This window comes from Gorilla gorilla, chromosome 7 (genome assembly GCF_029281585.2).
Source record: "Gorilla gorilla gorilla isolate KB3781 chromosome 7, NHGRI_mGorGor1-v2.1_pri, whole genome shotgun sequence".
NCBI classification, from domain to species: domain Eukaryota; kingdom Metazoa; phylum Chordata; class Mammalia; order Primates; family Hominidae; genus Gorilla; species Gorilla gorilla.
In genome coordinates, this window is record NC_073231.2 from 65385744 (window position 1) to 65412266 (window position 26523).

At 42.2% G+C, this 26523-nt stretch overlaps 1 protein-coding gene across 2 annotated transcripts in view; it reads right to left on the bottom strand.

Moving 5' to 3' along the window:
- The window catches only part of XKR4 (XK related 4), a 453736-nt gene that overhangs the window by 183031 nt on the left and 244182 nt on the right, over positions 1-26523 (bottom strand). For both annotated transcript variants that reach the window (XR_008667862.2, XM_031014008.3), the window contains exon 2: positions 8767-8966. Coding sequence is in view for 1 of the 2 variants with exons in the window: in XM_031014008.3 (XP_030869868.1) it covers positions 8767-8966 (200 nt within the window). In the remaining variant the exon portion in view is untranslated. The remainder of the gene's footprint in view (positions 1-8766; positions 8967-26523) is intronic.

Sequence of the window (26523 nt, forward strand, 5' to 3'; positions counted from 1 at the left end):
TCTATTTTCTTACTGAAATCAGGTTAAGAATACTGGAGTCAGACCGTTGGAATATGAGGCCACCAGAGAAAGTAGGAAGCAGTTCATTTTGGAGCAGGAAACGGAATTTCAAGGGGGACATAAGGTAGGCTTGCTGGACAAGGTTGAGTGGCCACGTGAGGTCTGTGGTCACACATTTAAGGAAGGACATGTCAGTTGCCAGACTCGGCTGCCTGGGCATTTTCATGACACAACCTCCATGATCTAGAGCGCCTGCTTTTGTCTCATACCATAGCCTTTCAGGCCTTCACCTCCAACTGTTACTCAGAAATAGCTTTAACAAGCTTCGTTATCAAGTTTCTCGGCTGGGAGCAGACGCAAGTCACAAAAAAGAATGGGAAGTGTGTGCCAGCTCCCTCCACCTGAAAGGGGGGACTCTGCAGACCCTGTTCTGGACTCCCTGACTGGCTGGCTGCCCGGTGGGTTCTGCCAATAGGTGGCACTGGTGGGAGGTTGGAAGGCAGGAGGAGAGGAGACTTTCTGGTTTCCTCTGCAGATCAGCATCCTATTATCACTGGGCCTCCACAGCGCCTGTCTCCAGCCAGCCGCTGCTTTTGGCATTCCTGGCCCCAGCCTCGTCCCAGCCCAGGGGAGGCAGCAGCAGCCGGCCTGTGCCCTCCGCAGCCGGAATGTTCCAGGTGCGCCCCACTCCCTCGCTGCCTGGCTGGCTCCATGGCTGTCCCCGCAGCTGCGAGGTTGCACCCCTTCTGTCACCCAGCACTCCTCTACCCTTCCCTAGAGGTCTGAGCCCTCTTCCTTCACTCCTCTAGCCCTACACATAAGAGCTTCTTCCTTCAGTTACGAATCTCCTGATTTCATGAGCATCACTTTTCATCCTCTCACCCTCCCAGCACCTGTGCCGCCCATTCCTCGATCTAAATCCCCCCCTTTTTTTTTTGAGACGAAGTTTCACTCTTGTTGCCCAGGCTGGAGTGCAATGGTGTGATCTCGGCCCACTGCAACCTCCGCCTCCCGGGTTCAAGCGATTCTCCTGCCTCAGCCTCCCAAGTAGCTGGGATTACAGGCATGCGCCACCATGCCCGGCTAATTTTTTTGTAATTTTAGTAGAGACGGGGTTTCTCCATGTTGGTCAGGGTGGTCTCGAACTCCCAACCTCAGGTGATCCGCCCGCCTTGGCCTCCCGAAGTGCTGGGATTACAGGCGTGAGTCACCGCGTCCGGCCCCCTTCTTTAAAAATATCTAACATGTTCTACTTTCCTGGTCTGGGGTGGTATGCTACTTGATACATCATTACAAAAAGCAAAATCCAGCAGCTAATGATCTTCCATACAACAACAAAGCTCAGTGGTTTGGACCCACTGGAAGACTGTGCGTGCCACCCTAGTGAACGTCGTGCGTGAAGGGCCAGCGGCAGCCAGCGCGCACAGCAGGCTGCGGAAGAGTGGAGCCGGCTGCAGCCTCATGCTCCACATCCCAGGGCAGCCAAAAGGTCCTCCCAGGGCTCCTGAGGCTGTGATGCAACTGGATTAAACACACCACTTTGCCCTGGTCCTACCCAAGTTTTCAAAAGCTGTCAACATAAATTTCATAGAAACAACTCTCTTTCACACTATATTTCATCAGTTTATCTATTAATAATACTAATTAAACTAAATTAAACTAATTAACCTAACTAAATTATGTAACGCAAACCTAAGTTTACAATAAAAAGGACAAATTGGTCGGGTGTGGTGGCTCACGCCTGTAATCCCAGAACTTTGGGTGGCCGAGGTGGGCAGATTACCAGAGGTCAGGAGACCAGCCTGGCCAACATGGAGAAATCCCATCTCTACTAAAAATACAAAATTAGTCGGGCGTGGTGGCAGGGGCCTGTAATTCCAGCTACTCAGGAGGCTGAGGCAGGAGAATTGCTTGAATTCGGGAGGCAGAGGTTGCAGTGAGCCAAGATCGCACCACTGCATTCCAGCCTAAGCAACAGAGCAAGACTCTGTCTCAGAAAACAAAAAAAACCAACAAAACAAAACAAAACAAAAACCCAACCAACCAAACGAACAATAAGAAGGACATTGAGAAAAACAGTTTCAGACACTCAGCTTGACTCTGGCAGAGTGCATAGCTCAACTTCAGACAACTCTGCCTGGGGACTAAAAGCAACCTGCTTGGCATGAATATTCAATGTCCTGAGGGGCAGCGGGGAGAACACGCTACAGAAGGAGCAGGGCGTGGCCTGAGCAGAGCTGGAGAGGAGGGCTCATCCTGTAGGAGTCTCGCGATGATGAGCATCCTTCCAGCTGAGGCGGTGGGCCCGGGGGGTGGAATGTGCTGGGCAAAGTTGGATTTGAGCAAAGACTCGCGCGTCAGATAGAGGAGGGGACCAGATGTCCTTGATGCTGCCTTCCTGCTCCTTCCAGTACCATCAAGGACGTCAGAACTGTCCGATCGGAACTGTGTGATTCAGTCCATCAGAACCGTCTGACAATGGACACACGGCTGCTCAGGCAGAGGCTGCCTGGCCCCTTCCCGGAGCAGGTGAGCTGGAAGTGCTGTAAGCCTCCCTCTCATTTTAAACTAATTAACCTAACTAATTAAACCAAATTATTGGTCCTTCTACAAAATGGCACCACTCAGTCTGGAATGCACCCAGATAAATGGGTGTTTCTAAATATGTTCTGTCGTGTTGTTTATAGCGTCACATTATAAACTTTTAGTAAAAAGTGAACTTCTTTAGTACAAATGTTGCACAGAGCTTCACACACCATCATGCACAAACAAGCTTTCAATAAATGTGTTAATTAACTACGATAATAGCAACTGCAGAGTAGGCAGATCCAGAGGGACTTGGAGCCCAGACCCCTCACAGACTGGCACTCTCGCCTGCACTCTTCCCCCCTCTGCAGAATCCAGAGGTAGGGGCAAGCACATTAGAAGACAGTGGTACGGGGCAAAGGAGGAAGGCCTTGGGCACAGGGGTGACTGGGATTTTCTCTAACCCAGGTCATTTAAATGCGGCTGGAGACAGGCTGGGACCTGTCTCCACCTGCTTCGCGATGAGGTGGGGCAAGTTGCAAGCCAGTGTTAGGTCTCAAGAGTGCTCAACAGGAGAGGACAAATGAGGTGTTTTTCACAATTCAGGTATTTCTTGGTTACCCTAGTTAGCAGGTAACAGTGTTTGCCGGATATTTGAGGACAACTTTACTTCTGACTTCCTGTGGAGCTTCATAGGATGCAAGACAGGAGAGGAATAATTAGAAACGCCTTCCAGCTCCCTGTTTCCCTTTTCCTTTCACAAAGTATTCAGGATAAACTGTTGGCAAAAGGAGTTTTTTTCATATTCTTCTAGAATATGAAGGAATGAGAAGTTGGTGTTTTTCGTTTTTGTTCAGTAAAGCTTTCCTGGGCACATGGCCTGTGGGACAGCATTTGTTGGTAACTCACTCAGCACACCCCAGCTAAATACACTTAGGGTGTAGGATGAGATTTTCCATTAGTGATAAGGTAGCAATGGGAAACAAAGAACTAAAGCCTTCTGGAAAAAGTGGAAACATTTAGGTTGGTGGATTGGCACTCAAACAATTCATCTAGTGAAGGCCAGACATTTGTTTGTTTGTTTTACTTAGATAGTTCCTCTACAAGGAAGCATTATTTCCGCACAATGTTTCCCCTGTGCAGCCGGGTGACTGTGCTGTACTCAGCCTGGGCTGTGGTTTATACACCCTCATTGAGAGCATCCGCGATGTGCCGTGATTCTACGTGGTGTTCTGGGCTGCTCTGGGGAGCACACCCTTTGACCCCAGGGAGCTCTGATACAGCCACGCTGTATTGCTGAGGAAGGCTGTGGACAGTTGTCTGTACATGAACTGGTATTTTCTCTGCCTATCATGGGAGGCTGGGTCTGTGCAACCAAAATAAACTATTCATAATATGACAATCACAAAACTAAAACTGACTGCTCATTTTACAGGTTCTTGGGGTCATTCAAAAGTCCAGATGGGGTAACTCTGACCATGAACCTTCTACCTTTGCTGGCGTCATTTAGACAGACATGGAGGTCTGAAATTCTGGGTGACTTATATTAAGCTGTCTTTGTTTTTGCAGTCTCAAGACTTTTTAACTTGATTGTCCTCCACCATTTCAGGCTTAAAATGTCTAAAATGCTCTCCCCCTAAGTGGCTGCTCCTGCTTACCTGCTTGATTTTATTGTCACCAGGTTCTCTCTCAGTCAAATGGACTCAAGCTTCGGTCTCTTTTGGTCCATGCTCTGTCTGTCAAAAGACCTGACCATTCTCTCTTCACGATGTTTCTTGCACTTCCTTTCTGACACACACCCCTTAATTCAGGGTTCATGAGCTCAAATTTGAACTATTTTTCCCGTTTTCACATGCCTCAAATTCTTCACCTGTTATTTCCCTGTTCTAAAACTCAGGCCCCACCTGAGACCTACTCAGTGAGAATTTGCTTTTCCATAAGATTCCCTGGTAGATTTCTGCAAGATCAAGCCTAAGAAGCCCTATGCAATGGGCCAAGGGTCTGCCGAATCCTTTGTGTGTACTCTCTCATTTAATCTCTACAATCCTATGAATTAGCACTATTATTATCCCTCAGTATTCATGGGCAAATTGAGGCTTAACAACGATAAGAAAATTGCCTGAGATCAGGGGCTGAAGTTCAGGACACCTTGAGGAAATACTAATGTGGAAATAAAAATGTGAACGAGCAGTTAGGACCGGATACTCTGAGGAGGTTAAACTGAATTCTGCAGGACGAGTAAGAACTAAACAGGCTAAGAGAGAGGGGACGAGAATATTCTGGAGAGGTTAATAGCAGGTGCAAAGGCCTGGAGGTGGGAGAGAAATGGGAACATTTTCGGAACAGAGAGGAGCGCAGCGTGGTTGCAGAGCAGTGACTAATGAGGAGAAGGCTGTGACACAAAGGCCTTGGAACTTGCTCAGGCACCTTGTTTAATTTTAATGAGTGCCAAGGGGAACACTGAAGTAGTTTAGATTAGAGTCTAAGAGGCTCTAGGACCGCTCCAAGGAGAAGGGAATGAAGAGGGCACAGGTGAGGATGAAGCTGTGGGCTATCCACAGGGTTCTGGGTGGGAGTGCATGTGGTCCGGCCAGGGGAGCACAATAGAAATGAGGTGAAACGAATGAGTGAGATTTTGCTGGAAGATACAACTGACAGGCCTCGGACCACATCTTCCTCAGCATCTTTGGCACCCTCACTAAACAGGTAGAGAGCAGCACCCTCCATGTGGACACTAACAGAAATGCCATGGTCCATCTCCGCGGTCGAGTGGGGTCTCCCTCCCTCCTTCTCCCCATCCCACTTTCCTTCCTGCCTGCCCTCCTCTCCCCCTCTCAACGTCCCTCTCCCCTCTCCACCTCTCTCCTAGTGAGGATAAGGGATTGGGATTGGAAAACCATAATGACATGTAAACTGGAAACTCTCTGGAAGTACAGTGAGCACTACCTGTGCAGGTACAGCTGTGCATGCAGTCGGGCCTCCTGGTGTGTATCTTATACTCCGCGGGGAGCTGGCTCTGGGACATCCCAGATCCCGTGGAGAGTAGCTGCTGCCCTGTAATATGTCCAATGTGACTGTGGAGCGTGAAGAGCTGCATATTCAGGTTTGAGACTCAGCTTTGCCCTGATTCCTGCTCTCTGAACAGATGCCAAACTGTGCCTCTTGGGCCAGTGCAAATGGAGAAACAATTATGCTCCAACAGTTCTCCCTGGGCCTGTCAGCCTCCAGCATGAGGAGGCTCCTCTGACTGAGTGACTACATAAGGAAGGAGAAGCAGCTGACAGTGTTCTAGGGCTACCCAGCTTCCACGAAGAGAATACAATACCTAATAACAGTTATAAAATGTCATATTTCTTGTCTGATTTTTCTCATTGTTTTAAAAACACTGCAGAGAGTGGTGGATGGTTGAAATTGGGTTTAAAGATCAATTTTCCTTCTATCCTAAAAAATAGCAATTTTAGACAGTCACATACAGAGTGACCATTCTCTCCCTGATAAATAAGAATGTTTTAGATATTTTGATTCAGAGCTATCTGCAAATCCTTTACAGATTTCATGCCTATTGATTATTTACATTCATAACAGAGAGCTGTGTTTTCACATGTAAATCCCAATAATTTTTTTTTAACCATTGAAGATGTATGAAAATACATGTCAAACTAGGTTATCACATTTATTTTTCTTTTCCTAAAGGGGAACAGCTCTGTTCTTAGAACTCACATCAATTTAATTTATCAGCTGGTTTGTTTGTAAGTGGGATCATCTATCAGCAGAGGGGTATTTAGAAGCTGTCCCTCTGAAGACAGGTTTCAGGTTTCTCTTCAAAATGCAAAAGGAATCACAGAGTGTTGCCTGGGCTGGTCTTCGTTGGCTGGAGGGTTTGTCGTTGTTTTTTACTGTCAGATATTTTCACTCTTTGTTTTGTATCACAACCGTCTACCCACCTGCCTTGTTAAAAAATCAGTAGCAATAAGATCAACATAGTGGGCTTATTCCTCCTCTTGACTCAATGACTTGCATTGATTCTTAGTGATATTTGGATCAACCTGTCTTTTGGCCACCTTTGGAGTGAAACAGAACCTAGTTTCCCTACGCCATTCTGAAACTTGACAGCAAGGCTTGCCTTGGCTAAGGACGAGGTCTGGCATTCAATGCCTGCGGTACACCTGACGTATATGTGTCAAGCTTAATCGGTTAGCTGGGGACACTAGATGTGAGGAAAGAGCCAAAGACTCAAAAAACGCAACTCAACTCTTGGTTCCTATGTTTAGGATAAATAATCTGATGAAGACTAAGGATTGCATTTTCCTCATTTTTTTTTTTTCTGTACAATTTTATGTATCGTCCTTAAACTGAAAATGTGACCTCATTTTCTCAGATCCCTCTCTCACCTTCCCTTCTCTGTCTCCATCATCTTTGGAAGAAAAATCTCTCCATAATTTTCCAAATCTTTTAGAAAACTAGTAGAGATACTCAGTGACTTCAGGCCACCAGAAGGTGACTTGCAACCCTCCACGTGTGCTCCTGGATTTTATCCCTCTAGAGAGTTCCCAATTGTATAATTGTACTAAGGAGTTGCCAAGTTGTTCTGGAGATGAGCACTAAATTCCTGACAGATTTAGTTTGATGTTGCCTTTCAATTTCATTTGTATTCTGGTTTACAGATCATTTCCTAAAACATATACCTGGCATTATATGCCTATTGGGAATTCATTGATTCAAAGATAGAATAGAGCTGTCAGGGAGTTTGGAAATCATCCAGTTTAACTTGTGACCTTTACATTTGAGCAACCTGGGGCCCAGAGAGATTAAGTGGCTGTGTGAGGTTTTATAGTGAGGTAGTGAGACAGCCAGAGCCCAGGCCTCTGCATGCCCAGCTTATGGTCTTCAACCACCAGATGCAACAAAAAACAGTCATCCACAACTAATTCACACGGCCTTCTGCCTTCTCCGTGCTTTTCTCTTTTTCTGTGCAAAGACTCCACCTTCCTCTTCTTCCAATTTGCTGTCTAGCAATTGAGAAACATACATTGTGGATCTCTTTGACCTTCTTCTCAAACTTCTTGGACCAAAGCTATTCTAGTGTGAAACTAGGGTTGGGACAGAAATCTATGAATAAATGGGTCACCAGCTACCAATACACATTTTCTCTTCCTTTTCCTATACAGGTAACATGCACCCTGATTCTGTCCCCCTAATTAAAGCACTCAGCTTAAACTAGCATGCTCCATGCCATAAAAAGTTATAAGGACAGTGAGGAGATTCCCCAGACTAACCAGAACAAAACTCAAATTGGAGCATAACCCAGCACAAGGGAGCAGCGTGTGCCCAGAGGGGTGCACAGAGGCCCTGCTGAGATCCAGACAAAACGAGCACCTTACAATACGTTAACTGTGTAACAGCATCTATTTAGTTACAGGATTGACAAATTAATGGGAAATGCTTTCCTTAGAAAATGCCCTCTTATCCATCATCCATGTGCCCATGTATTCACCTGCTTACCCACCAGTCTGTCTAATCTTCTTGCTGCCTTATTCTAGAAAGGATTTGAGCAGCAGGCTTTAAGGAAATGCCTGGCAGCTCTGCTGTAACTGGAATAGTCCTACCGATGAGATCATCAAATATGAGAAAGCACAAAGATATTAATCTGATAATATCCATTTTATAAAACTTCATAGTATATAAATATTAATAAACATTCACAACTTTTTTTCCTTTATGACCTTCTTTCTTTAAATATTAGGGTAATCTCTACCATTTCCTTTTAATCTCCTTTTTCTCATTGTCTCTCTCTCTCTCTCTCTCATCAAAAGGAAATAGTAGGAATTACTCTAATACCATATATACACACACACACACATGCATACACACATATGTATATTAGAGAGAGAGAGAGAGAGTTACTGCTTTCTTTGCAACTTTTGGAAATTATACCATTATAAAAACCAGAAAGCCTCAGTTGACTGACTCTATCCCCACATCGACCAAGTGTAAAATCATAAAGATTTTTTTTTCCTACTAAGAGGACAGCTGGAGAGCAAAAATGCACTGTCTTTCAATTAATCAGTCATGAGAAGTAATGGTAGGAAAACATCATGCATCATTCACAAAACACATGTAAAACAGCAGACACATCACAGGCCTGTGTCAACAAAGGGCATTAGAACAGTTCCTCGGATAGTGACAAAAGTAGCCAGTCAATCTTTCCCCAAATTCAGAAACCAAATTGCAAGCCCTTACCTTGGAGGGCCTGTAAGCTATGAGTCTGTACGATAATGCAGAGCTGCAGGACCAGCTGTGGAGCACTTTCCAGAAAGGTGGCTAGCAAATGCAGCATACTCACATCCGCATACTCATATACCATTTTCCAGTAAAACCTCCATCTGTCATTCTCCCCACTCTGTCGGCTTCGAATACCTAAGTATATTGTGTGGAAATATCTAGAAAGAAAACATGGAGAATAAGAAAGAGATGAGTGATGATAGTTTATAATTCAAACTCCAGGGTTGTTCTTTTCTGCAAGCCACCATATGCAAGCAAGCACAAGAAACAATTACCTCGGGGGCTTATGAGTTAAAGTCCAAAGTTAGCTGCTTAAGAGTACCCATATTTGTAAATGCTCACTTTGAGAAGTCACTGCAATTTTAGTCCTCATAAAGACCTTCTGCTCAATTGCAATATGAAGAAGCGTGAGGTGGAATGTGGCGGAAATTCAGGTGGAGAATGGGTTTGCTACTTTAAAGATCTAGATACATTCTTTTTTGTCAGCTTCTTTATGTGCTCAACGGTGTTCATGAGGAGATTTCTCCTAGGACAGAATGAAAGCCTGAAATACCAAAATGTATGTGCATATAAACCTTCTTATGCCTTAAAAAACCACTTTTTATTATTGCAAATTCCCAACATATACAAAAGGAGAAAAAAATAAAGTAATGCATCCACTATACCCTTCCACTCAGTGTAAGTACAGTTGATCCTTGAACAATGAGGGTTGGGATATCAATGTAGTTGAAAATCTGCATATAATTTTTGACTCTCCACTTCACTAATAGCCTATAGTTGATTGGAAGCCTTACTGATAACAGAAACAGTCTATCAACACATATTTTCTATATGTATTATATACTGTATTTCTACAATAAAGAGAAAAGAAAATATTAAAATCATAAGGAAAAGAAAAAATATTAACTATCCATTAAGTTGAAGTGGATCATAAATGTCTTCATCATCATCATCTTTACATTGAATAGGCTGAGGAGGAAGAGGAGGGGTTGGTTTTGCTGTCTCAGGGGTGGTAGAGGTGGAATAAAATCTGCCTGTAAGTAGACCTGCACAGTTCAAACTTGTATTGTTCAAGGGTCAACTGGAGTTATCAACATATTGCCAATCTTTTTTATTTGTACCTCTACTTACGTCCTGTCACCAAATTATTTTAAAGCAAACCCCGGGCATCACATTATTTCATCTATAAGTATTTTATTTAAAATAATTTTAAAACCAATATTGTGATCACATTTACAAATAAAGACAATAATTTCTTAACAGTATCAAATACTCGATGTTCATATTTTCCTGATTATCACAATTTTTTAAGTTTGTTTGAAATGCAGTCCAAACAGGATCCACATAAGATGATTATTTGATACGTATCTTAAGTCTTTTTTACAACATGGATTATCCTTCCATGTCCTTTTAAATTTCTTGCATATTTTGTTTGTCTTGATTTTAATGATTGTATTTGCATGGTGTGGTTAACATATCTATCCTTTGTGTTTTCTGCAAATGGGTAATTAGTGTTAGAATTTTGATCAGCTTCAAGTTCGACTGTTTTTGGCAGGTGATGTTGTGTACTTTCATCAGGAAGCACATCAGAATTAGTTGTTCTATTTTATGATCTTACCATATACTGATGATATTGCAATCAAGGTTGCAAAATGGTGATATTCAGAGTCCATCATCCTTCTTTACTTACTTGTTAGAATACTTCTCCAGCTCTCTTGCCAATGTCTCTACAGTATTTGGTTGTCTGGAGCTTGCTGTCTGGTAGATCCCTCAAGAAACATAGGGATAATATTTCCTGAGCTCTTGCATATTTATAACAGTATGTAGTTCTCAATCTTGCCTTGGGTGAGTATAGGTTCTTTTGGTTACACAGACCCAAAAGTTTCACAGTTTTAGTTGGAGATTGGTACCTACTTTTAGAGTCTGTGAATGAACTGCATTTACCTAGTGCAAAGATTCTCAGATGCCAAGAGCGAAGGATAGCAGAGATACAGCAAGGAAGTGCAGGTGCAGAAAATCCAGGCAAGCTTTTCACCGAAAGCTTAGGTTGGATGGATATAGAATTCATGCATATTCCATGCAAGGTCCAAGATCTGCAATTTATTTATTTGAGCCCTTTAAATCTGTCACTTCGTTGTTTACTAGCCTAGTGTTCTTATGGAAAAGTCTGATAGAAATCTGACATTCGTTCTCTTATAAGCTACTTGATCTTTTTGCTTTGAAGTCCCAAGCGTATTTTGTTTCTTTTTAGAGATCTATGGTTTTATTAGAATGTACCTTGATATCGGCTGTTCTGCATCCATTTTCTGAAGAATGTGATATGTATCTTCATTATATAGCTTCAGGTTTCCATGTGTAGTTTTAATTTTTCTTGAATGATAGCATTCAGTACTTTTTCTAATCCATTGCTTTGTCTTTCTTCTTGGATGCCTCCTATTGATTATATATGCTATATCTGCTTTATTCTGTGTCTAACAGTTTCTCTTGAATCCTTCTAATCTCAAATTTCTTCTTGATTTTTCCTCCTCTCCATCTTCTATTCATCTTCTCACTATGGTGTGTGTATAGTGCCATATCCCTTCCAGTTGAGTTTTCATGTCTGTCCTGCTTTTTTTTTTTAATATAAAACTCTAGGCTGGGCATGGTGGCTCACACCTGTAATCCTAGCACTTTGGGAGGCTGAGGTGGGCGGACCACCTGAGGTCAGGAGTTCAAGACCAGCCTGACCAATATGATGAAACCCCCTCACTACTAAAAATACAAAAATTAGCTGGGTGTGGTGGCACATGCCTGTAATCCCAGCTACTTGGGAGGCTGAGACAGGAGAATCACTTGAACCCAGGAGGCGGAGGTTGCAGTGAGCCGAGATCATGTCATTGCACTCCAGCCTGGGCGACAAGAATGAAACTCCATCTCAAAAAAAAAAAAAAATTCTATACTGATGAGTCCTATCCATCATCCTTTGTGTCAAATATTACTTTTTTCTTCTTATTTCTTTTATGAATTTTTCTAATTCTGATTTATATTGTTCTTCATAGCTTTTACAATTTTAAAATTTTCTTTCAGCTCATTTAGAAGTATTTGCTTACGATTTTTATGCATTTTGTGCATGTGTTTTTTTTTGTTTCATTGTCTATAGAAACATCATTAGTTTTCTTACTTTCTTTTCATTGTAATAATTGATAATTTTCTTGTTGCTAAGTTTTAAAAGTTAATTTAGTTTCCTATACTTTTAGGAGGGATGAGTGGGCCAGGATAGCTGAGCTGGTTTTACAGCTCTAACACACTCTTCTGGTGTTCTCATGAAGTGGTAAACAGAATCACTTGTTACTTTCTGCTATCAGCTGCCTCTGCTCCTCCCCCCTTTTATTTGGACATTCTCTTTCATCTTTTGTGGTTGTCCCTGTCCTGCTCAGTTTGGAATCTATTCCCAGCAGATTCTCCTCAGTATGGAGCCTTGTTTGGGAAAGGCCTTCAGTTTCTTAGTTAATGGGATTAAAGGACCCAGCCCGCTCCAGTAGCATCAGATTAGGTTGCACTGTGGCCTCCTTGGACTCACCCCTGCATTGGATCATTGAGAACACCCTCTCTCCATGTCTCTCCTCCTACTCAGAGCTTGGTTCAGGGCACTTCTCAGGGAGTATCTGGTTCTCAAGGTCTTCCCTCTGCTTTCTTCTGCATGGTTTTGATATCACATTGGCTCTTACATGTTGTCACTAATTTGTCTCTAGGTAATTATGGGGGTATCTCAACACTGTTTTATCATCCACAATTCTTCAGTTTTGTCAACCTAGTTGCTCTGCCTATTTTAATTCGATAATTTTGGTAGACTAAAGAATGATGTTGCCATTGTCACCATATTTGCAGAACATACCATTTTAAAACACAAAATGGCTTTAATCATTCCCTTGAACCTTTGGCTGCTCTGTATGAACTCTAAGGTGAAGCTTGCTATTGTGCACTTTACAGGGACTTTCATGGGCAGATCTCTTTCTCCCACCGCTCCACAGCTGCAGCTTGTGATGAGCTCAGTGCAAACTGCTGGTGTTTCCTTTCTTCTACCTCCATGGCTGTTCACATGCTTATGCTTGGAATAGCCCTGGAATAGCCTTTCCTGATTCTCTGACTGCCAGGCACATTTTTGAATAAATAGTCTCCATTCGATCATCACCAATCATCCTTGAATACTCCATGCATATGCAACCTGTTTGTATTAGTTTCCTAGAGCTGCTTTAACAAAGTGTCACAGACTGTGGTTTAAATCACAGAAATTTATTATCTCACAGTTCTGAAGACTGGAAGTCTGAGATCAGGGTGTCATCAGAGTTCATTCCTTCTGAAGCCTGTAAGGAAGCATCTATTGCATGCCGCCCTTCAGTAGTTTCTGGTGGTTTGCTGGCAATCTTTGGCATTCCTCAACTTGTAGAGGCATCATCCCAATTTCTGTCTTCTTCACAGGGCATTCTCCCTGTGTGTGTGTGTCTGTTTCTGTGTCTAAATTTCTTCTTTATATAACTACACAGTCATATTGATTAGCAGTCACCCCAATGATCTCATCTTCACTTGATCATGACAAAGATCTTAGTCTATTTCCAAAATAAGGTCACATTCACAAGTATGAGGTTAGGACTTCAGTATCTGTAAGGGAGGACACAATTCAACCCTAACACTTTTCTATCAGTGTTTGATCTTGTTCACTCCATGACTTCTCCTCCCCTGTTTAGTGATTTCCAAGTCTGCATCTCAAACTCCAACCCTCACCTGAGATTCAAACCCATGTCCCCATCTACTTTCCAGATTTCCTGCAATCACATAAAAGCAAACATATTCAAAACACCTTGTTAGCCTTCTTTCTAAATTTGTCCCATTTGCTATACTGGGGAGACACTTCCATCCATTAAGTTGTCCAAGCTAAATCTAGGGGGCATTTTAGGCCTTTACTACTTACATCTGGTAACTATATTCTGGAGCTTTTATCTCTTTAATATATTTCTTTTCCTCTCCCTTTACTAAAGTCAGATTCTTTGGGTTTCTATTTTGGTTCTTTAATCTACTAATGGTATGACTTTGGGATTAAAATCTCTCTGCCTTAATATGTCCATCTTTAAAGGGGGAAAATCACAGTACCAATCACATAGGTTGACCTGAGAATTAAATGTAATAAAAGTGAAGGACTCAGCACAGAGCTTGGTATTAATAGATAGTAAGCATTCAGTAAATGCTAGTTCTTACTATTTATTGATTGACTTTGAAAATGCTAATGGATTCTTCCCATTGCTTCTAGTGTGACCTGTCTGTGACATACATTGAATCCAATTTCCATCACCTTTAAAACCTCAATGACTCCCCACTGCCTAGAAGATAAAACAGTAAAGTCAATCAATGCAAATGAAGGCATTTAAGTTTAAAACTTTTAGTTTAACCTTTCTTCCTAACCTTTGGCCTCTATGCCCTATCCCATATTCTGTGTTCCCACACTCATTGAAACACTCCCTGCTCCTTGGAGATGAATCCACACTTCGTGCCTTTGCTTATGTGGTTCTCCTGCCCTGGAATGCCTCTACGCATTCCTTATCACGCTGGAATCTCTACTATTTTATAATACTCAAGCATTCCCTCTCCCTTGGCCTCTCTCCCCACCCGGGTAAAACTGGCCATTCCATTGTTTGAGCCCAAATTATCTTTATTCTATCTTTATTTATACTAGGGAAAAATAACATTATTTTTGTATGTATTCATCTGTGAGTTCATCTCATATTCTAGAATATAAACTCCCAGAGAGGAAAGAATGTCATTTGTCTTTGTACCCCTATAAAGAAACATCTGGCTCAGTTTCTGATGATTAATAAGCACTCAATTAACATGCATCCTTTTATGGATTCAATGAGTATGTATTGAACACATGCAATATTTGCAATTTTGTGTTTTTGTCCAAGGGAAACAGGAAGTCACTGGAGAGATTTGAATGGAAAAGTAGGGAATCTGACTTGCATTTTAACAAAGTTGGTTATTGTGTGGAAAACAAAGGATAGTAGGGCCAGGAGAAAAGTAGGGGCATTGGCTGGAAGACTAGTGCAATAATCCAGGTGAGAGAAGATGCTGGCTTTGATCAGGGGGGCCAGTGATGTTGGCTGTGTGAAGATGTAAGAGTTGGTTATCTTGTGAAGAAAGCACAGACAGTGTTTGCAGGGAGTGAACAAATTAATGAATAAATGCTCTACTTCCTTGCAATTCTAACAGAAGGTTTAAATTCAGGACCTCCATGGTCAGTAGAACTCCCACAAATGCCTCCCTGAGCTACTTTCTTTCTAGTTTTTTTCTGGGAGAAGGCTATGTATACTCCCAGCTGTTTGTTTCTATAGGCTAAAAAGCTACAAACATGCTCCCCAGGGACTTGAACTCTTCTGGTAAAATGAGACGTTTGTTTTTATAGCACCTTGAGCTCACAGTTAATCTGATCCTGGTGACAGGTTTCTTCCAATAGAATAAAACAACCAGTATTAGGTTTCACAGAGTTTCACATAAGACACAAAATCAAACCTTCTAATACTGCACATGCAGAGTTCAAAGATCTATAAACCAAGGATGGCAAAAAAAAAACAAAAAACAAAAAACAAAAAACCTATTTTCAGGTCCTGAATGGGGAGTTTTTTTGTTTTAATTTTGGTAAACTATATATAACATAAAATTTACCATCCTAATTATTTTAAGTGTGCAGTTCAGGAGTGTGAAGTGCCATCACATTGCTGTGCAAACATCACCACCACCCATCTTCAGAAGTCCGTTCACCTTAGAAAATGGAAACACTGACTGGGCATGGTGGCTTATGCCTGTAATCCCAGCACTTTGGGAGGCCAAGGTGGGTGGATCACTTGAGGTCAGGAGTTCGAGACCAGCCTTGCCAACATGGTGAAACCCCATCTCTACCAAAAACATAAAAAATTAGCCAGGTGTGGTGGCACACGCATGTAATCCCAGCTACTCAGGAGGCTGAGGCAGGAGAATCACTTGAACCTGGGAGGCGGAGGTTGCAGTGAACCGAGATTGTGCCACTGCACTCCAGCCAGGGTGACAGAGCGAGACTCTGTCTCAAAAAAAAAAAAAAAAAAAGAAAAGAAAAGAAAAGAAAAAGAAAAGAAAACATAATCTCTATATCCACTAAACAACAATTCTCCATTCCCCTCCTTCCCCAGCCCCTGGCAACTACCATTCTACTTTCTCTCTTCTCTGGATTTAACTCTGGATGAATCTCTGGATTTAACTACTCTGGATATCTTCTCTGGATATAAGTGGAATCATACAGTATTGGTCTTTTTTGACTGGCTTATTTAATTTAGCATAATGTCCTCAAGGTTCATCTGTGCTATATAGCTCGTATCAAACTTTACTTTTAGATGGGGAGTTTTAAAATGCCTGAATTTTTGATGGAGGAAAGACCTCCATACAACATAGAAACTCCTTGATGGGTCCAGCTTACAAAGAATGACACAGGAAAATATTCTAGAATAAGGCTTCATCTACCAGCCTGGAAGTCCTTCCCTTAGGAAGTAGGGGCGGGTGGGTCATGTGAAGTGCCAGGCTGGTGTCCTGCACATGCTCTTGCTCTTTGAAAATAACTATAGACAAAGAGCATGCACAAATTCACTCAGGATTAGCTATGAGGATATACAGCATTGTGTTATTTATAGTACAAAAAATGGTTAAAACCCAAATGCCCAATGATAAGGTATTAAACAAATTATAACACATCCATTCATTGTATATTGTTAAGGCAAAAGGCAGGTTAAAATAGTATAGTCAATGTATCCCATTAATAATTTTAAGTGTGTGTGTGTGTATGTGTGTGTGTGTACACACAGAATAAAATTTAGGACATTTAACACCAAAATATTAAAGTGATGATCTCTCAGTGGTGGGATCATGTGTTATTGTTATTTTTGAAATTCATAAACAATGCTGTAATAAACTTTCATGTAGCTAAAGTGCTGAAATAGCTTTCATATTTTTTAAGCTTTTGATATATATTGTAAAATTGTTCTCTAGAAAGACTGTACTAATTGGTAGTGATAAGTGTCCTTATTTTCTTAAACCCTTATGTATTATCATTAAAATTGCCAATTATATAGGTGGACAAAATGCATGTTCGATTAGTGACTTTTATTCTTACTGAGGTTTAACATTCGTTGGTGTGTATTAGCCTCTTGTATTTATTATTCTGTGATTTGCCTGAACGTCATTTTCAATTTTAATGTGTTTATTTTTCAGGCCCTGATCCTCAAATTTGGCTTATTTAACACGGACCGTGGTAACCAAATCATTGACAAATTCCTACCACATATTTTATACTATAATATTCTAGCTTGGAATCAGAGGATGCAGAAGCTGGAGGGATGTAGGGATCAGATGTCCAAGGTGATATGGCTGAGAGATGGAAGCTGGGCCAAGGTCCCCGATATCCCAATGCCAGGTTCCATGATCATACATTACATCTGTCCAGCTTGCATTATTCTGGAATTCACCATAGCAAAAACGCTCAGATGGTATTTACTGCATTTCCCAGTCTTCTACATGCTTTTTTGCTGAGAGACAATAGGTGCAGAGGTTAAGGACTTCAGTTCTGAACAATCATGGCTCTGTCAGTTCCAGAACTCTGGGGAATTACTTTCTAATTTCTAAACTTTAGGTTTCCATCCTGTTAAAAAATGACTAATTAAAAATAAGATGAGATGATGTACATAAATTACCTAGTAAGCAATAAGTAAATATTAGATGTCAGTAAAAATAAGTTGTTTTTTTTCAGGAGTAAAATCAAAGTAGCAATGATACCTTAATCTTTGGATTTTCCTTTCAGCTACCTGGGCTCCAAGACATCTTGAGACTCAGTGATTTGTGTGGGTCAGCTTGTATCAGAGAACCCAAAGTCTGTGGAAACCATTCTCTCTTTCATCTCTCTCTCTCTGTCTGTCTCTATCTGTATTTATCTAGTTCTATATGTCTATCTGTATCCATCTCTATCTCTCTACCTGTATATCTGTCTATATCTCTATGTAAACATCTCTATCTACTTATCTGTCTGTCTCTGTTACTCTAACTAGATCTCTACCTATTTCTGTATCTTTCTGTCTCTTTTATCTATCATCTCTCTCTGTGTGTGTGTGTGTGTGTGTGTGTGTGTGTGTGTGTGTGTTTATGTATGTCTGTCTCTCTCTCCCTCTATCATCTACCTATCCATTATCTATTCATCCAGTCTATCCAGGTCCTTCCTGGATTGTATTGTAACCTCATGTCCTATATTGTAACCCCATGTCCACTTCTGACACTGGGGAGAGGAGGATGGCTGACAGCCAGTCCCTGGAAAATGACCCTTTGCACACTTGAAGAGAAAAGCCAAGCAGTCTTGTCTCCTTGGAAACTGTGCTGATTGTATCTAGAAAATATTCTTTCCTTCTGGTTCTCATAGACGATATCCTGTGAGCCAGAATTACCCCCCGAGAAGGCAGGGATGGCCGTCCCTCCCTCACAGGCTGTGTGGGGATTAGATGGGAGGATGTGCCTGGCACACACATGCCTCACTCATGACAAGCACGCTGCCGTGAACCGTGGCTCTTGATGTTCTGGATTCCTCTAGATTGCTGGTCTTTTCCCCCCTCATAACTGAGGTGATTTGACGTCTTCAGTCCTCGTCATTTTCTCTAGGCATGTTATCCTGCGTGATGTTTTGTCACATTGGGTTAGATCAGTCTGTTAATCAGGATCTGGGCTTCGACTGACCTTCCAGAGGAGAAGACGAAGATGTCACCACCCTACTGAGAAACAAGCTGATTTCTGGGCTTCCTGAAATCCAGGGAATCCAGGCTGGGGGCTAGGTAGGGTGGAGGTTGGGGCTCACTAAGGTTTTCCTTTTGAGGATTCTGCATGGTTGTAAGAAAATATCTCTAAAGAGGTTGGTCAGGGAAGTTCACAGTAATGAAAAGCTTCAGTTCCACTTAGATATTTATACAGATGGCAGAGAGAAGTCACAGAAAGCCATATACACAGTTAAAAATTTAGCATAACTACCACAGAGTATCATTAAAGGAGGAAAAAAGTTTCAAGGCCTTGCCATCAAGGATGAAATATGCCATGAGCATGAGAGAACAGTGGATTAAATACCCAGCTCTCATTAGTGCTAATGGGAGATGTTCCCGATAAAAGCCCTCTCTGAAATGTCAATGTGTTCTGCCTCCTCTTCAGAGGTAAACACATTTTACAAGACACTTGCTTTCCTTACCATATGACTGATTCATTTTCTCATATGGTCAGTCTTATTATTTATTGCCCTGGGAAGCATGCTAAGGGAAGATATAGTTTTGTTTACATCACAAAGGTCACCAAGAATTCTGCACTGCCTTTATCCACATAATCTCAATCCAACAACATCTTGACTTTGTGATTTCCTTAGCATTTTTGAAGATGTGCATGAAAATACACATGCATAACTCCCCACTACACCATGCACATGGACACCTATATGTAATCCATCCCCCTCCACAACGCAGGCACAAAATCAAGTCCAGTGAGATTCTGAACATGTAAATTGCATTTAAATTCTCAGCTCCTTTTCATCAGTATTTTCCAAGTGCTAAACAGCACCATGGACTCAAACCACAGCCTCCTATGTCACTAAGTTCAGACTGAAACATAATATGGCCTAAGTGACAAGCTTGGCAGGGAAATCTCAAACATCTGGTATGTCAAAGATCACATAGCTAGTACATATTTAATCTAAAATTGAAATGATTGACATAATCCTTACATTACTTGTGGGGAAATGGGATGTATGTGAGTCATGTTTCAGACAGTTCATATGTAAGATAAATATTTCAATCCCTAAATAAGATTTGACCGAGTGTTACATTAACTGCTGATATATCCATAGCTGAATAAGAAATCATTAATACCGATGATGATACTATGCAAATGTATTCTAATATTGAATTTTATTTTGCTATCTTTTGTACATTAAACAGTTTGGCTGTCATCAGTTGTTATTTTTACTGTCTGAAAAATACAGAGTGAAATCTGTGCAGAAGAGCTTTAAATAAACAACATTACTAAACAGTGATTCCGGCAAGTGATATTTTCTTCTGTTGCCTGGCTACAAAGCTTTCTAAACACACACACACACACACACACACACATAACCTCAACAGGTTTCTGTTTTTGTTACTCTTAAGAAAATTGTATGACTTGTCATCCTAAGAAGTTCTTTATTGGGTAAGCTAAGCAACAAGGACACTCACAACACCACTTTGTTTTAGTACCAGGATATTAGGCTTCTGCCTTCTCCATTCTGTGGTGAATAATAGTAAAAATAACTTAAAATTCTGGCCTATATTCTATGGTAGAACATTTTCCTAGTGGCTCTTGTTTCAAGATTAGACTTTATTTCCCACTAATCATCCAAAGGAAGAAAAAACTATGTGAATTGAGGGAGAAAGAATGAATCAGGGCTGAGTGTTGTGGCTCACGCCTCTAATCCCAGCAATTTGGGAGGCCATGGCAGGTGGATCACTTGAGGTCAGGAGTTTGAGAATATCCTGGCCAACGTGGTGAAGCCAGTCTCTACTAAAAATATAAAAAATTAGCCGAATGTGGTAGTGCGCGCCTGTAATCCCAGCTACTTGGAAGGCTGAGGCAGGAGAATCACTTGAACCCAGGAGGTGGAGGTTGCGGTGAGCCAAGATTGTGCCACTGCACTCCAGCCTAGGTGACAGAGCAAGACTCTGTCTCAAAAAAGAAAAAAAGGAAAAGAAAAAGAAAATGTAAACTCTATACTCACTAAACAACGATTCTCCATTCCTCCTCTTTCCCCAGCCCCTGACAAACACCATTCTACTTTCTGTCTTCTCTGGATTTGACTACTCCAGATATCTTCTCTGGATATAAGTGAAATCATGCAGTATTTGTCTCAAAAAAAAAAGTGAATGAATTGGATAACCTTCTATTTGACACAGGCATTAGGGGTCATGGTCATAGGGGACAGTTGGGGCTGTCTTCCACTCTGAGAGTACCAGAGCAGGCTGTGACCCACACTCCACTCTTCGTTGTCATTGTCTCAGTGCCCAGAGCACACCACCTCTCACCAGAGGCACCAAACTTCTCCCAAAGCAATGAGTGTGCATGTAATGTCCCGCTCATGCTGATGTTACGAACATTCACAGCAGGAAAAGAGAGATGGGGAATATGCACAGGGCCTTCCAAGAAATCCTTGAACCTGATCACTTTTTCCTTTTTAAGCACACTTTAATTGTTCTTCCCAAGGGAAACACTGACTCTCAGACTAATGAGGCTTTAGGTTTCTCTGCACACACTTGACCCATGAGCTGCACTTTGATCGCCTCCATCTCCTTCCTAGATAGAAATAAGGAGAATTAATTTTGGCCCTCAAAGAAGAACATGTTTCAGTGGCTACACATCATGGCATATGGCATTGTAAGCTTACACAAAGTACAGTCATACTTATTCAGCATCTTGTATTTCATAAAGGCTTCTTTTTATTTATTTCCTTTTTATTCTTTTATTCTTTTTTTTTTCTTTTTTTGAGATGGAGTCTCACTCTGTCACCCAGGCTGGAGTGCAGTGGCATGTTCTTGGCTCACTGCAACCTCTGCCTCCCGAGGTCAAGTGATTCTCCTGCCTCAGCCTCCCAAGTAGTGGGGATTACACCAAGTAGGTGTGGTGTGCACCACCACACCCAGCTAACTTTTGTATTTTTAGTAGAGACAGAGTTTCACCATGTTGGCGAGGCTTGTCTTGAACTCCTGACCTCAAGTGATCCACCTGCCATGGCCTCCCAAATTGCTGTGATCTGCCCATCTTGGCCTCCCAAAGTGCTGGGATTATAGGCATAAGCCACTGCGCCTGGTCTCCTTTTTATTATTATATGAAAACAAGATTTATCTTTGGGATATGTTTTGCTTAAATTTTATACATATCTCTCATGAAGATATTTTTTACATGAGTAGTTACTCTCCAGGCATTTCCTTAGACCTAGAGGAGGAAGTAATAGAAGTTTTTTCTCTATTAAATAATTTCTCCTGTAGTAGGCACTATGGCCAGGGCCTCTTGGGCAACTTGGTGAGTCTGGCTGAAATAGGAGAGGAAGTTGCTGAACTTGGAAGGAAGGTTCTCTATGTACTTGCATCGCCTCATAGCAACTGTACCTAACAAAAGCAGCATTTCTCCCCAAATTATTCTTCTGTAGAGCTCCTACATGCAAATATTTTAACAGTAAAATGTGTATTCAAATGGAGAAGAGTGGCTTGAAGTAAATAGAGCGGTGGTTACTATTTGACATAATATTGACATGGTGACTGTGATCCAAGTCTTCAAATGATTAAGAGGCTACTGGCAGAAATTATTAGTCACATTTAAAAAAAAAACAGACAGGGTTAACAGAATATTTGTTCTCACAACTCAGGAAGCAGTGATCGTGATAGAATCAGAATCTTCATCCTAAGCCCTGTTCAAGTGATTTTATGATAAATAAGGAAAGCACCGAGTGTCTGTGTGTATGTGTTTGTGCAGTGGTTCATTCTTTGTAAAGTCACAGCACTACCTTATAGCATTTTACTGCTTCACTTTAGCAGATTTATGGATGTTTATAGTTTTAAAAGATAACTGAAAAATCCATAGGCCTAGGGTGCCTGACCCGTCACATCCATTGGGCAGCCAAGTAGGGAGGGGAGAGAGAGAGTCGGGGCGTAACAACTTGGGGTGTTGTGTGTTTCTGGTGGCCCTGAGGTCCTGTCTGAAGTGTCCAGAAGCAGTGCACATCACAGGGATTGATTTCACCAGCAAAGTGCCAACTTCCAAGAGCTTCGATGCTTGCAGCATCTACAGCCACACAACCTGCACCCGCCACACCCCATCTCATCTGAACGCTTTCAGAGGTTTAGGTCCAAATGCAATCATTTTGTGTTCTTTTTAAGGCAGTGTGTTATTGTGCACATTATTGTCTCATTATAATTGTATTATTTATTCATTCATTCATCCATTCTAGGGGAAGAAGAAATTCAAGCTGTGTCTCTCCAGAATCTTGTCAGAATTAGAAAACATAAAATACAGTGTTGTGCAAAGATGGAGAATAAAAGAACCCAAGGTCTGGCTAGATTGAGTCTGAAATACTTTAGTGGTTGTGAATAGGAGGACTTTCTTGAAAGCAGCAGTGCCCCTTCTCTGCATGAGCCCAGTCTGCAGGGGCCATTAACTGTGCCCTCTGCAGCAAGATTCTGGGAGGAGAGCAGACAATGTTTGTCTGCTCCCAGCGTACATTGGCAGGTTTGGTCTACAGTTTATCACTGTTTCATGTGGGCAGCTAATTTCTGAGAGTGGAATGCTGAAAGGCTTCATGGGCCAGCATTTCAGAGGCTGTGAGACCAATCCAATAGGAGGAAAGCATCTGAGCTCCCTGTGCCAACAGCCTGCCCATGCCTGTGGTGGGAATGTTTCTGGAAATGGCTTCCGTGGAATATAGCACAGAGCAGCTCTTGAAGATGAGTCCAGGAAAGGGGGAAAAACTTTCACCATCATAAGAACCATAATTTTTCTTATCTGATTGGTTCAGCAATATTTGCTCTCAACTGTTTTTAGCACCCCAGGGAAAATCATCATACCACAACTGGGTGTAAGAATTTGGTAAATGGGCTGTTGAAAACAATGTGCTAACCATGGCAGGAGTTGGATGATCCTCCATACAAACCATCTAGCAGCATGCAGAGCCCTTCTCGATAAAAGTTTCTGAGATCACTTTCCAAGCTAGGTACTATAAAGAATTTTACCTAGGCATTGTGCCTACAGACAAAAGTTCAGTGTTTCCAAAAGGAAAGTCTCCTTTGACTAAAACAATTGATTCATTCTACTCTTTCATTCAACAAGTATTTGTTGAGCACCTACTTGGAGATCAACACTCCTCTCGAGGGAATAGAGCAGCAAATGAAATAGGGACTTACATTTTAGATGGGGAAGATAAGCAATAACCAAGTACAAGATAAAATATACAAGTTTATGCTAAGTGCCAATAATGAAGTAAGCCAGGAAGGAAAGTAAGGAGTTTCACGGGGCTTGCAAGTTCAGATGTGTGGCAGGGAAATATACTAGAGAGGTAAAACCTGGGTCAAAGTCCAAAGGAGGAAGAGGAAGCAAGCCCTCTTCGTTTAAAATCTGGAAGAACATTCCAGGCAGAATGAACAGGAGGCGTTGAGGTGGCAGTGTGTGTGGTCCATTCCAGGAGCATCAGGGAGACGAGTGGTGGAGCAGATCGGGGGGAGAAGTGGGAGATCAGAGCAGAGAGGCAGTGGGAGGGTCTGATCACATAGGGCGTGGTGGGCACTGTGTGGACTATGCGAGTGAGATGGGAAGCAATTAGAGGGCTTAAAAAGGGGAGGAGCACAGTGAGGCTAACATCTCATGAGGACTTCCAGCAGCTGTGCTGAGAATGGCATGAAGGGGAGCGAGTGTAGAGTCAGAGGCAGGCTGTTGCAATAACCTGGCAAGTGATGATGGTTGTTAGGACCTGCACAATAGCAGTGAGGAACTGGGTAGATTCTGGGTATTTATTTTGAAGTTAAAGCCAGTGGGATTTGTAACCATGTTACACGTTATTTGTAATACTCATGGAAGACGTGGGGTGTGAGAGAAAGAGGAGGCAATGCTGACTCCAAGATGTTTGCCCTGAGCTCCTGGAAAGATAGAGTTGCCATTTACAGAGATGGGGCAACTTAGATGCGAGATCCACAGATCATGATGAGCTTTGGACAGTTTAAGTTTGACATGCTTTTTAAATATTCAAGCAGAGATCTTGAGTAGACAGTTGGATGCATGCATTGGAATTCAGGTCCAGTCTAAGGGATTATTTGGGAGATGTTATGGTATTTAAAGCCATAAGACAAGATGAGACTGCCCTCACTTACAGTGCCAGCCTTAATGTCTTCCTGTGCATCCTTACCGTGAGTGGGTTCAGTGCCCACCAAGAGGGTTTTACTTCAAAAGGCACCATGCTTAAATACATCAGGCGGCCCCAGGGGCCAAGGATCCAGCTTCTCTCAGGGACGTGTGAATGTTCAGAAGGTCTCTTCCTTCCCAAGGCCAAGAGTTTGAAAGCCGACCTGTTGTCCACCTATGGGGTTAGGAGGAAATTAAATGGCATCGGTTTGAAATTAACTTGAAGATAAGGTTTCCATGATGTCTAAACCTACATGCTCTTTGGTCTTTTTTTTTTGGTGGGTGTGCTCGTGGAAATGACACAGATGTCTTCAGAAAGTTCTTCATTGCAGAGTAGTCAGAAATATCCTTACTGGAAAGGGACAGAAGGAAACACAGAGAATCCAGGGCGCCTTCCTGGCATATGTACGCTGAGACATGTCTCTGCCCGTGGTCCTGTAGCACTCACACTCTGGTACATCCTGAGGGTTTTGTTGTAGACCTCATGCAGGGCAGCCTAAAAGGACTGGAGAGCCAATGCCCTGGGAGCAGCCCTCTGCCAATGAAAAGTGGGAATGGGAGCATCAATACCCCTGCTGCCCACCTGCCAGGTAACCTAATTCTGAAGGGTTCTGACCACTGCCTCACAGAGGAGTCCCCAGTGGGCTTGGGTCCCAGCTGCCCACAGAGGTGACCTGCTCATGAACACACTAGTTTCTCTGTGTGTTCCCCTTCCCTATTCTCTGACTAGTACTTCCTGGGACCACCTTTAAATAAACCTCTTGCACTCAAATCCTGATCTCAGTTGTATCACAGGTTCCCAGCAGCACCCCCAATGATGTGCTTCTTTCTCTAGACATAAATCCTCCAAAAGTACCATTGGTATTACATGAGTTCCATGCTCAAACACCCCAGAATGGTTCCTAATTTTCCCACTGTCTCTTGATTCTTCTTTTGAGTTCTTCAGGTTGTCGATTATCAGGTCCAGCTTCACAGGTTATCTCTGCGTGGTGACACATGAGTGACCCATGCAGGCTGCTCTCCCTGGTCCTTCATGTCCCTACTGCTTCCTCCCTTGGTAGAGACAACCCCCTATACAAAAGGCATGACCAAATCCAAGAACCATTCCTTCAGGTTTAGCTCAAGCTTTCCCTAACTGCTGTTCCTACCACAGTGACTCTTGTCCCCTGAGATTCTACTGAACTCACTCGGCATGAAAAGTCTTGATGCCGAGGAGTGATCCCTAATTCATGAATGAAAAATAGATTTTGTTGTGCATCCTAACTGTGACCCACTGGAGGTGACTGCACCGGGAAGGATCCTGAGCTGGCCTTTGGGATCCCTAGTGTCAGTTAGTGACATCTGCTCTTTGGTGAGCAGAAGCCAGTGCAACAGGTATTTGCTCAAATTACTTCATATACTATTTAGTCTTAACTGTCTCACTTGATTACAAACTCCTCAGGCTGGTGATTCTGTTGTACATAGTTTCTCTCTCCTTTGTGCCTATCCAACTCATCATTCTAAATGTAAATTCATTAATTGAAACAAAGTTGAATTATGAGGTTCTAACATACACACACATGCACATACGCACAATGTGTCAAGAACCAATGCCACCACCAAACACCACACAGCCTCAGCTGAAAATGCATCTCTGTTGGCTGTGAGCTTACAGTTAACTATGTATGCATTCAAATATAAAGGACTTTAAACCATTTCTTTTGTTCTTGTCTTTGAGCATTGTGCTATACA